Source organism: Sarcophilus harrisii, chromosome 1 (assembly GCF_902635505.1).
Source record: "Sarcophilus harrisii chromosome 1, mSarHar1.11, whole genome shotgun sequence".
In the NCBI taxonomy this organism is placed as follows: domain Eukaryota; kingdom Metazoa; phylum Chordata; class Mammalia; order Dasyuromorphia; family Dasyuridae; genus Sarcophilus; species Sarcophilus harrisii.
The window spans coordinates 506,379,028-506,391,638 of NC_045426.1; the positions used below are offsets into that span (position 1 = coordinate 506,379,028).

At 37.7% G+C, this 12,611-nt stretch overlaps 1 protein-coding gene across 9 annotated transcripts in view; it reads right to left on the reverse strand.

Annotated features, from left to right (window-relative positions):
- The window catches only part of PIEZO2 (piezo type mechanosensitive ion channel component 2), a 545,237-nt gene extending 533,626 nt beyond the window's left edge, over window positions 1-11,611 (reverse strand). For 8 of the 9 annotated variants that reach the window (XM_031946650.1, XM_031946649.1, XM_031946651.1 and 5 more), the window contains exon 1: window positions 10,322-11,611. In XM_031946650.1, coding sequence (XP_031802510.1) covers window positions 10,322-10,385 — 64 coding nt within the window. In that variant the 5' untranslated portion in view covers window positions 10,386-11,611. The remainder of the gene's footprint in view (window positions 1-10,321) is intronic. The other variant, XM_023496246.2, reaches the window with a different exon arrangement.
- Window positions 11,612-12,611: the final 1,000 nt, after the last annotated feature.

Consider the following 12,611-nt stretch of genomic DNA (forward strand, 5'->3'; position numbering starts at 1 on the left):
GAACAATGATTTATTTTAACTCTTTCCCTTCCCAAGACTCTATCACCAGATTCTATATACAACATTTCTCTAATAAATGCTTGTTGAATTCAATAAAAGATAAAATATCTCCCTAACTGACTTAATACTATTGGTTCTGAAATAAAAACCATTCTTTTATGCTAAAAGTTTTCCAAAATAACTGGAAAACTTCTGGATTTTAAATGATAGCAAACCTTTAACTTCTGTTTAACATTTTTCTGTTTCATAGGGAAATTGGGATAGAAGATAATAGAAGAAATTTTGGAACAAAACAATGAGTTTGCCTTTTTTCAATATGAAATTACACATAACAATGACTAACACATATATATAACTTAATATTTAGTATCGGGCAGAATATCATTAAAATGAAACTACTATTTATATCAATTAAATGATCAGTTTTCCAAAGAACATAATTTAGGAAATGCTATTAAGATACCTTCAGTAAACCTTTGTTAAAAATGTGTCCTTTAACTATGCCCAAAGAGTTATCTAACTGTGCCTTTGACCCAGCTGTATTTCTACTGGACTTGTTTCCCAAAGAGATAAAAAGAAGAGACTAAATAAAAGAGAAAAAATGACCCAGATGTGCAAAAATGTTTGTGGCAACCCTTTTCTTTTCTTTTTTTTTTATTTTATTTTTTATTATAGTTATTTATATACCAAACATATACATGGGTAATTTTTCAACATTGACCCTTGCAAAATCTTCTGTTCCAACTTTTCCCCTCCTTCCCCCACTCCCTCCCCTAGATGGCAGGTAATCCCATACATGTTAAATATGTTAAAGTATATGTTAAATACAATATATGCATACATATTTATACAGTTATCTTGTTGCACAGGAATGATCAGATTTAAAAAGAAAGTAAAAATAACCTGAAAAGAAAAAAAAATGAAAGCAAACATTAACAGAAAGAGTGGAAATGCTGTGTTGTGATCCATACTCATTTCCCAATGTTCTTTCTCTGGGTGTAGCTGGTTCTGTTCATCACAGATCAATTGGAACTGCTTTGGATCCTCTTGTTGTTGAAGAGAGCCACGTCCATCAGAATTGATCATCATGTAGTATTGTTTTTGAAGTGTATAATGACCTCCTGGTTCTGCTCATTTCACTTAGCATCAGTTCATGTAAGTCTCTCCAGGCCTCACTGAAATCATCCTGCTGGTCATTTCTTATAGAACAATAATATTCCATAACATTCATGTACCACGACTTATTCAGCCATTCTCCAGTTGATGGGCATCCCTTCAATTTCCAGTTTATAGCCACTACAAAAAGGACTGTGTGGCAACCCTTGTCATAGTGGCAAGGAACTGGAAACTGAGTGTGGCAACCCTTTTCACAGTGGCAAGGAACTGGAAACTGAGTGAATGCTCATCAGTTAGAGAATGGCTGAATAAGTCGTGGTACATGAATGTTATGGAATATTATTGTTCTATAAGAAATGACCAGCAGGATGAATACAGAGAGGCCTGGAGAGACATACATGAACTGATGCTAAGTGAAATGAGCAGAACCAAGAATTCGTTATACATGGCAACAACCTGATTATACAATGATCAATTCTGATGGACATGGCTCTCTTAAAAAATGAGATGATTCAGGAGAGTTCCAATGATCTTGTGATGAAGAGAGCCATCTACATTCAGAGAGAGGACTGTGGGAACTGAGTATGGATCATAATATAGTATTTTCACTCTCTTTGTTATTGTTTGCTTGCATTTTGTTTTCTTTATCAATCTTTTTTCCTTTTATTAATCTGATTTTTCTTGTGTAGCATGATATTCGTAGAAAAATATATAGAATTGCACATGTTTAACATATATTGGATTATTTTCTATCTAGGGGAGGGCATGGGCAGAAGGGAGGGAAAAATTTATAACACAAAATTTTGTGAGCATGAATGTTGAAAATTATCTTGTATATATTTTGAAAATAAAAAAACTTTACTAAAAAAAGTGTCCTTCACAATTATTTTAACCAAAATATTCTATTTTAGTGATTATTCATTAGTTTAAAACTTTTTTATTTGATATTAATCTAATGTGTTAAGATTATAACACTCAACACATTACTAGGGATTATGAATGTAAAGACTGTTTCTTTTTTGGTTTTATATTTCACTAGCCTAGAATGATTCTTGGTACAGAGAATTCAATTAATATGTGCCTACTAATTGATTGGTTTATTGTATTAGCTAGATGACAATTAAGTGGGGAGTAAAGGCTTAGGGAATAAGTGAGAGAATGGATTTTTTTTTAGCAAGGACTGAGAGGAAAGAGTATAGTCCTAGCTGCAATTCCAGGCTGTAAGGGAAATTATTTTGACTTAAGGCATGATGAATATGAACTAATAGGGAAGAGGTGGGATGGGTGGGTGGAGGAGTGCTGCCTAAAAAGTTTAAGAAAAACTAGAGGTCAAATAACATTTTTTCATCATTTAAGAATCCAATTAAATATCATAATCATGATAGCCCTGAAAGATTCAAAGTAATGCTAAACAATGAGCAGTAAAAGGAAAGGTAAAAGACAATGTTGATCCTCAAGAACTTTATAATCTAAAAGGGAAGACAACATGCAAATAATTATATATAAACAAGCTACATAAAGAGGATAAATAGTAAATGCACAATAGAAGGAAGAACTTAAATTCAGAGATTGAGAAGAACTTTCTGTTAATGGTGGGATTTTAGCTAAGATCTGAGGGAAGCCAAGGAAAACCAGAGGTGGAATGGGAAGAGCATTGAAAGCATAGGAAAAAAACAATGAAAAACATTTCCTCTCAAAGGAGAGAAAGTTAATTATGAAGTCAGAGTTGGAATGTTTTGTTTGAGAAATATTGAGAAAACCAATATCACTGGACTGTATATAGGGGTGGTTGTGTATTATGGGCCAGAACTTGAAACAAGGTGCTAACTCAGTGGAATTGATAGAAACAATGCTTATGTACTTAAGTTCACACCTTTAAGAGTTCTCACATTAGTTCACACATTAACATTAGAGATTCACAAATCAGGATTCGGTCTGGAGATTCACAAGTCCAGGAGATTCACAAATTCAGTGGAGAAGATTCACAAGTCACAGCTCCCACAATCCCAATTTCCAAGGAGGAGTCAACCTTTGAGTTCACACCTCTAAAAGGATATATAAAAAGATGAGCCTCAGCCAGGAGTCACTTTGGGAGATTGAGAAAGCAGGATTCAGTTGGGCAGAATGGGGGATTCAGAAGAAGAGAGACTGAAGCTGGAAGAGGAAAAAGACTAGCTGCAAGAGCTCTTGGAACCAAGGAGATAGGCCTCTTAGAAAGCTAACTGGGCTATTTTGGAAGAGACAATAAAGGACTGGACTTTTAATACCTGTCTGCATTTGAGGTGATTATTACACAGAATAGAAACTAAGGCTGCCTCCAGAAGCTCCCCAAGAAACCTGCTCCCAGAGAATGATTATATTTGAGAAAAGAGAACATTGCAGTTGTGTAAGAAGATTTTAAAATGTTATCTGAGCTGTGTTTTGAAGGGCTCTGAACAACAAACAGAAGATTTTCTATTTGATTCTGGAGGTGATAGGGAATCAAAGTTTTTTGGGTAATTTATCCAACTTGAACTTTAGCAAAATCACTTTTATTTTAATTCTTTCCCTTCCCAAGACTATATTACCAGATTCTATATATAGCATTTCTCCAATAAATACTTGTTGAATTCAATGGCAGTTCCTAAGTGAATGATGGACTGCAGTGGGGAGCAGCTTGTTAAAAACTGACCCCCACCCCCAGCAAAACACTTCAAGAATGCAAGTATGAGGAGATGAGAACATGTGCCAGGTGGTGACAGTATTAGAGGAGAAAAAGAAAAATATTTAAAAGATATTACAAAGGTGAACCTGACAGGCCTTTGCAACATGATGTATATGATGGGAGGAGATAGTGAGGAGTTTAGGATGACACTTGTGTGACTAGGATAATGGTGTTGCCTTCTATGGTAATAGAAAAGATAGGAATCAGGGAAAAGTTTAAGGGAAGAGAAAATGAGTTTGATTTTGGACATGTTAAATTTAAGATAGCTATAGAATATCCAATTCAAGATATTTATTAGACAGTTTGGAGATGCCAGATTGGAGATCAGCAGAGAGATGAGGGGTAAATAAGTAGATATGGGAATCATCAGCATTGAAATGATTATTGAATCCATGTGAATTCGTGAAATTATCTAATGAAATAGTATAAAAAGAAAAGAGAAAGGGGCAGGATGGACTCTGGACCTGTGGGATACTCGGAGTTAAAGAAGACATTAGATGAAATGAAAAAGGAAACATTGCTCATTCTAAGACTACAATGAAAACACAGCAAAAAAAAGCTTATGGAAATGTTATCTCTAAATTAGGAAAAGTAAAAATCTATATAATTATATGTACAATAAAAGAAGAAGACAATAGAACAGAGATGGAAATTAGTTGCAGGGGGAAAAAGCACTCCCTTTGACATTCTCTTCCCAAAGGGCTATTTTGTTTTATAAACCTCTTTTAATAATTGCCTGAAAATAAAATCAACATAATATAATTGAAGGCAACTTTTTGAAGATTTTCCTCTCTTTACCGTGAAGTTAATAATTTGAAAACAATCATTTCAACATACAAAGAACAAGAAAGAAAGAGGAGCCTAATGGAACAGTCTTACACTTGACTGATGTATTGATTTGTTTTACTTGATAATATATATTTATTTATGAGAAGTTTGACCAGAAAATAGACAAACCTACTTTTGAAAAAAATATTTGATATTTTATTGTTCCCCAAAATTATGATTTTAAAACAATCACACATGTAAGGAAGAAACAGTGTGGGGTGGTCTAATGGGATGGAGATAACTTTAAATTTGGGAAGAAATGGAATCAAGTCCTATCTCTGACACGTGATAGCTATATGACCATGGGCCAGTTGTCACTTAATCTCTCATTTTCTTTTTCAGACAATATTTAAGACTTTAAGCTAAAGAGGAGATGTAGATCAATGTTTGCAGAGAGGATTTCCAAGCTAGGAGTTCCATATCTTGAGAAAATCACAACATGGACATGGAAAAAGAAGGGAAGGGAATAAAATTTAATGTAAATGTTTCAGGTGAATAAATCTAGATATACTCATTCTACACAATGACACCTAAGCAGGCATATTAGAGACAAACACATTTAATACTGGTGGGTAATTGTACCAAATCTTTTTTCTGATATCTTGAAATGTACATAACATAAACTTTTATAATGAGCTGACCTGGAAATAACATTTTTTTGTTTGTTTGTTTTTGTTTTTGTTTTTCTGTTCTAAACAAGCTCTTAAATAGAAAATTAACTAACCCTGAAGGAAATTACAAATAATTACTACATTTGCAAGGCTATTCACAGATAGGCCTTTTTTGGGTTTATTTTACCTGATTGTTTTTACAATTCTTTTATTTCTGTATTAGTTAGATCACTTCAATGACCTCACTTCATTGGCTCTATCTCCTCTGGATCAGTATACTATGGCCTCAAATGAACTATTTCCTTACTGTCCTTAGTCATGAAGGTGATTAAGCAAGAGAGTATCATTGATAGTTCGGATGAAAAAATATAGAGAGATAAGTACAAATTGGTCCATATAGAAGGGGAATAGAAAATTGAGGAATAAGCATTTTTGTAGTGTAGATATGGCAGGCACTGTGCTAAACACTTTTTATAAATGTTATATCATTTGATCCTCATAACAACACTGGGAAATGGGTGCTATTATTATCCACTTTTACAGTTGAGGAAACTGAGGCAAACAAAGGTTAACTGACTTGCCAAGACATGCCGAGGTCACACAACAAGTAAGTGGTTGAGGCTGGATTTTAACTCAGGTATTCTTGGTTCCAGGCCCAATACCATCATCAGCCTCAGAAGAAGATAATGGATCAAGTGAATACAGGCAGATAAGCACAAATTCCCTCCCCACCCTCACATACGTATTTATACATACAAACTGATTATGAGTTAGACTGGCATGGGTCAATAGCATCATCTTTTCATATGAAGAGAAGCATTATAGATTGTACATAACTAATGTTCATACAAACTTTAGTGGGGAAGGGGAGCTGCAGCTGTTCAAGGAATTCCATAACAAATCTGAAGCTTTTTGTATTTTGGCATTCCCCCCCATCCTATAGTTTACATCAATTTTTATCTTCAGGAAAGAGAAATAGAAAGGCCGTAGTCCTACTCTTGTTCGCCACTAATTAAATAGCTGCCTGTTGTGGGGCAAATCATTTCTTTTCTTAAGGCCTCAACTTCTTTATCTATAAATCATAATGAATGGAAGAGATTATATTTAAGGTCTCTAGATCTAAGATACTATGATTCTAACCTAAGTTTTTTAGATGATTTTTCTATCTAAAAGTTTATAATAAAACACTTGTATATTATTTATAATGGACAAGTAATATTTTGCTCCCAAAATATTAAATGGTAAAGAACCCAATCACATTCTGATTCTGCCTCAGAGAGAAAAGTGGTGTAGTCATTTAGAGAGCTGTTTTCTTTGTTAGAAAGTTCTGGGTTTCGCTGTCTTCTCTGAAACCTAAGAGCCAAGTCACCCTGAGTGGCAGAGTCACCAAATCTCTTAGGTTCCTAGTGATTCTGGAATCTCTTTAAGACTATTAAATTGAAAGCCATTTTCAAATCTGCATTGATAGAAAAAGTGTCCTTCCTTGGACTGACCAAAAATATCAAAGGTCTAGGCCAAATAGGTATATAATAAGAGCTACATATGAAAATAAAGATTTGATTTTACTTGTATTCATCTGAATGCTTGTGTCTAAGGGGAAAGGGGAAAGAGCATGAAACTCTTCAAGCAAGCTTAACAAAATAGCAGAGTTCTTTGAGAAGGGAAAAAATTAAAATCTGTTTCTGCAGGAATTAACATTCCCCATTAGAGAGGTTGATGTAAAGGAGGGAGTGGTATGGTTCTGAAAATATTTGGCTTTGCAGGCTATTTTGCCCAGATGTAAAAATAGACGGCTAAAATGTAAAATCGATTCTAATAGCAAACAGATCATTGCAACATCTCTGCCTAGGATATTAGGGGAAACCTGAATGTTTGATTTAGTGGCACTTCGGGAGTAGGTGGAACTAAAATCTCTCCAATAACCTTGAAAATCTGTTCTTGTTCCATTCCCTGTACAAGTTAAACCCTTAAAATAAGAAGGTTGCACACTGTCCCCCTCCCAATAAAGCAATAACAGCATATGAAAACAAGGATTAGAATGAATGTTTAGTTTTGGAATTGGTCACTTCATTAATGCTCAAATGCTGATCAAAGGGACAGGGTGAATTGTACTAATCCCTTTAGTAGAGCCCCTAGGAAGTTCAGACTAGGTCCAGATACTTCTTCAGCTCCACTCTTGCAAGATTTTCTGGCGCCTGGTATCTTGGTCCCTTTGGCTCACCCCAAAGAAACGGTTGTAGGAATGCCTCTCAGTGACTCAGCTGAGAATGTAGGGGGCATCCTTCCAGCCCCGCCCCGCTCCGCCCCTGGAACTCAGAGATTGAGATAGCAAGCTGATGGCTCTTTGCCCTGTCAGGGGCAGTAGTGGATTAGGGCTGAGTGGAGGATTGGAAAATGGAAGTGGGTGGAGAAGGAACAAGTAGAGAAACATCTGGGCGTAAGGGCTGGGTTGTGCATGAACTAGGAAAGACAGAAAAAGATCAAGGAGAGGGGAATGGGCGGCTCTTTTGAAGCCGCTATTAACCAGCGCAAGAGTTTTCCAAGCTTTCATTTTAGTTGTAAAACTAGGGTCCCAGAGCTGCCCAGGGGATATTCTCCCCACAGACACCCCACAGTATTTCTACACCCCTTAGAAACCCAGAAACTGAAGCAAAGGAAGAGAGCAGACTGAGTAGCATCAGTTAGGAGTCCCACCTACCAAGCCTGTAAGTCCAAAGGTACTTTCCACTGAGGGCTCTGAGAGCTACAGAACATAGACTCACTCAATGTCTGTTCTAACTCCTGACATTAAGTCCAAACCCCCTATTTGCATGAGTTTGGGGGAGGGAAATGTTAGGCGGTGTTTCTCTCAGGCAGACTCCTTTCCCAGTGGCACTTAACCATTCCAAGGGCTATTATCCAGAATCTCTTTAATTACTTTATACAGTTTCTTTAGTTGTGTTTCAAAGGCAATGCGTACTAGAGAGAGAGAAAGTCAGTACTATGATCAATAGACAAATATTCTGGATGATTTAGTTATTTCCCCCTTCCCCTCCCCCCCAAAAAAAGATCTTATGTATAGAGGACTCTTAGGCTGATGTTCATTCACGTTCCTTTACCTGAAGAGGGAAAAACTTTGAGAAAAGAGGAACACAGAGATTCAGTATCAAAGCAGGTGTTTTTTTTTTTTTTTTTTCCCTGCCTCTCTTTCCAGGTATTTGCCAAGGGCCCAGAGCAAATATTGCTTCATTTTCCAAAAAAACCATGAAACATACTTGCTTTAACAATGAAAGAAAAAAAAAAAGGAGGGAGGAAAAAGAGAGTGAAGAAAGAGAAGTGTGAGAAAAATTAAACTGGAAGCAGTTTTTAATAAACTTCCTCTCTTTCTTTCCCCAAGAAGTCTCCTCTTTTTCCTCCTATATATACAAACACACACGAACATACACACCACAAGACACCTGAGTCTGAAGTCTTTCTAAGGTTGAAAATAGAAAACAATGTGATATGCATGAGGTGTGTGTGAGTGTGTGTATGTGTGGGTTTGTAACAAAACAGAAAAAAGTAAAAAGCAAGATCTTAATTTCTTGGATTCTGAAGATTTCAACTTCTCTGTCTCTACCACCCTTACACATTCTAGAGGGGGAAAAAATAAAAGAAACAAACAACAATTTGTGGTCCACAACATACTCATTATCACCAAGTAATTAGTAAAACTTCAGAAGAAAAGAGCACTAAGCAAAGCTTTGTTGGCTGTAAGACCAATGTGAACAATAGTTCCAATGCAAAGAAGGAATAGTTGACTCCTGAAGGAATCCAGGAGGTGCCTGGGATCCTGCTTTTTAGGAGCTTTCCCAGATTATCAGGAAAATGCTCATTTCTCCCCAAAATTCATGGCAAATTAAGTTTATAATTCTTGAAGTAATGGGATGAATCCCAGAAATTGCCCTTTAAGCGCCAGGAGTATTCCATCATTTACACAACTTATTAAACAAACACAAATAAAACTTGAAAAGAACTGAAAAGATCTTGATTCATTTGTCTCTTGCAGAATATTGAGTTGTGCAGAAAGTCTATTATTTTCCCATTAGAAAATATTTGTTATTTCAAATAAAATAGTATCTCACAGATTTTCTATATCAGAATTTTAGACTGGAGAAGAAAACACATCTCTATCATTAGTTGCTGGAAGGAGCAAAATTCAAGCAATACCATTATTTGAATCATAGACTAGAGAAACTCCAGAACAGAAGGCTTTTCTATTTTTTTTTCAAATCTGAAGCATAATTTCCTTTAAAGGTGGTACTATCTATATGAAGAGTTAAAGATTTGACAATGCTATATTTACAAAGCTTCCCTTTAAAAAAGCAGTGTTTAGAGTGTAACAACTTCATATCTCCATTATACGCATCCACAACATACACACATCCACATTCTGTTCTCTATAGAGCTTAGGATTTTTCAGTTTTTGTGGGGAACTTGGGTGAGTAAGAGAATAGATTACATGTATGGTATGTATGTTATCTTGGGCAAATAAAAACCTTTGAAAAAGGATGAAAACTTCCAAGGCAAGGTTGTCATTTTTGTTTTAAACCTTGTCCATACTGTACTAGAAGCCTGTGTTTCATGACATAAAATCTACCTGCTACGACAAATTCAATATGAATTGACTCAAAAGAGACCCTAAGCATGAAAAATCAAACTTGGCAGCTCAAACTCCTTAGCCAGAAACTTTAAGAGAAAGTAAAGTCAAGTGGAAACTGGATTCTGTCAGTGGGGAAGATAGAAGAGGAAAGTCCCAAGTGTGGTACACCTGGGCTGGGGACAGCTTAACAATGATAGCTGCTTTCCCAAATTCAGATTTTGCAAAACATATAAAGTCCTCAGAAATGACTACCTATCTCTTATCTCCAAGACCATGGGTCATTGTCATGAATGGGTGAATACCCCCTCCCCAAACATACACACACATACCCTTCACAAAGACACACATACACACATACATACACACCCCTCAACCTCTCAGCAGGAACGCATCTTCCTAGGTAGGCCCTAGCTCGCAAACAATGCTCAAGGATTTACTCACCTACTGCCAGACATATAGGGAGCAGAAGCCTGAAGATCAATCCACAGACCACTTCTGAGGCCATCGCTTCTGGGGCACTTCTGACGGGAACCTGGGATCCAGGCGGCGACAACAGCAAGAACACAAAGCTAGGCTAAGTTACTGCCCCGAGGACAGTCCCATGACAATCTAAGTGGTCCTGCCTGAGCCTGATCTCATTTGGTCAAACATCCTTTCTGTCTCTCTCTGTCTCTGTGCCTCGTGTCTCTGTCTCTGTCTCTCTCTCTGTGTGTCTCTTTCTGTCTCTCTTCTCTCTCTGTCTCTCTCTCTCTCTCTCTCTCTCTCTCTCTCTCTCTCTCTCTCTCTCTCTCTCGCCTCCTCTCCTCTCCCTCGGCAGCCTTTTCCACTTCTCTCTTTCCCTCTCAGTAGACTTTCTGCAACAGACACCTCAGTAAACGCCCCACATCAAGAGAACAGCCCATGAATTAATTTAAAATCCAAATCAGTGTTTCTTTAAAGTGTCCTTTGGTGTCTGAGATTGGATGGTGATGGGCTGTTTGGTTGCTGTGGGTTTTCTTGATAGTTGGTTTCGTTTGTTTTGGTTTGTTTTCTCGAGGGGATGAGGTAGGGGTACGAGAAAGTCAGTGCCTTCCTTTTTCCCCCTTTTTCTCTGGAGTTGTTTGTGAAAGAGAAGAAATGGGAAGATATCCTCAGAAACTGCACGCTTGCCTTCCTCCTCCGTAGGACTCCGTGGACTGAAGATCAGTCTCCCACCCCACCCCACCCACCCCCAAGCAGGTTTCGTTGCCCAGAACGCAGTCCCGCTACTCCGAGGAGGTCCAAAGTCTATGGAGCTGTGGAGCGAGGCTGCCCAGTCGCCTTCTAAGAAACCCCCTGTTCCAGACCAGTCAAGCCAAGGAACTCTGGAGCGCACTGTAGACCTCAGTCGTAACGCCTTCAACCTCTGGCCAGAAAGACCCAGACCTCAGTAACCAACCGAGCAAAATCATCCCCAGATTCTATAGGCTTTGCATTATTGGTTGATTTATTGTGTTGTTGTTTTGAATCGGTCCTCCAAAGAGATCTCAGGATTACGGGCAAAAAAAAAAAAAAAAAAAAAAGAGTTTATTTATATAACTAACAGTGTCTGATTTTTGCTTGATTTGTCCTCTTTCATTCTCTTTAAAGAAAAAAAAAAAGAGAGAAAAGAAAAAAAAAAAGCAATCCAGATTAACAGCCCGCCGACTCCTCCTAGTCTCCTTTCTCCTGCCACTGCTAATGCTGCCGCTGCTGCTGCTGCTGCTGCTGCTGCTGCTGCTGCTGCTGCTGCCCGCTGTCCCTCGAAACTAATAAATGACTGCAATTGTGTTCTTTCCCCCCTCACCCACCCCTCCGCACTTCTCCACCTTGAATGAAACTTTCCAAGACCCTACTCTGTGATGGGCAGTTTTGCCAGCCAATCAGACTGATCCGCCCAGAGAGTGTAGGGATTGGGGAGCTGAGTACTGGCTCTGGAAGCTGTGCTATGTAATTGAGTGGTGAGAGGATAAGAAAATGTTCTTCACCAGAGCAGTGTGGAGCTTGAATGTGTGACTTTCTTGGGAAGCTGTCTTGGCTCCCTATCTCCGGCTACCTGGATTTCTTCCTTTCCCTGCCTCCTGCTCTCTGTACGGCTATGACAAATGTTCTCTACCCCCAACCTGTCCACTTCTCATTATGTATCATGACCGATTTGCCCAGCTGGCCAAGTTCAGGGCCAACCAAGGACCCGAGAACCAGTGGATAAGTGATTATATTGTTTAGGGAACAAGGATTTTATGGTTAGGTGCCCGATATAACAGGAAAAATTTAAAGGACTTTTTTTGTGCAGCCATACACCTCTCCTTTGCATCCTTACCTGCCTTTAACCTAATTAATACTATTAATTTTCAATAGAAAAAGAATTAGTTTCCCTTTATTAGGTCTTATAGATGTCTAACCTTATAGTTGGTTAAGTATGTTTCACAACCTGATATGAAATGGGAAGAAATCCTCTATTTCAGAGTGTTTCTAGCTGAAGACACAGCACTAAATCCTGTTTTCTCTCGTGTGTATGTATGTGTGTTTCCCCTGTGGGTGGCTCTATATAAATGTAAGAAGTTTCTTAACCTCATCTTCTTCACAATGTATTGTGTGCCATTGTTGAGGGACTGATTCCTCAGAAACTGGACCATTTTCTTCAATAATCTTTGCAAAAAAGAGTTATTTAAATGTTATTAGTAATAGAGTCACTCATAAGTCTTCTGTTTTCTTATTCTATAATCTGAGGTTG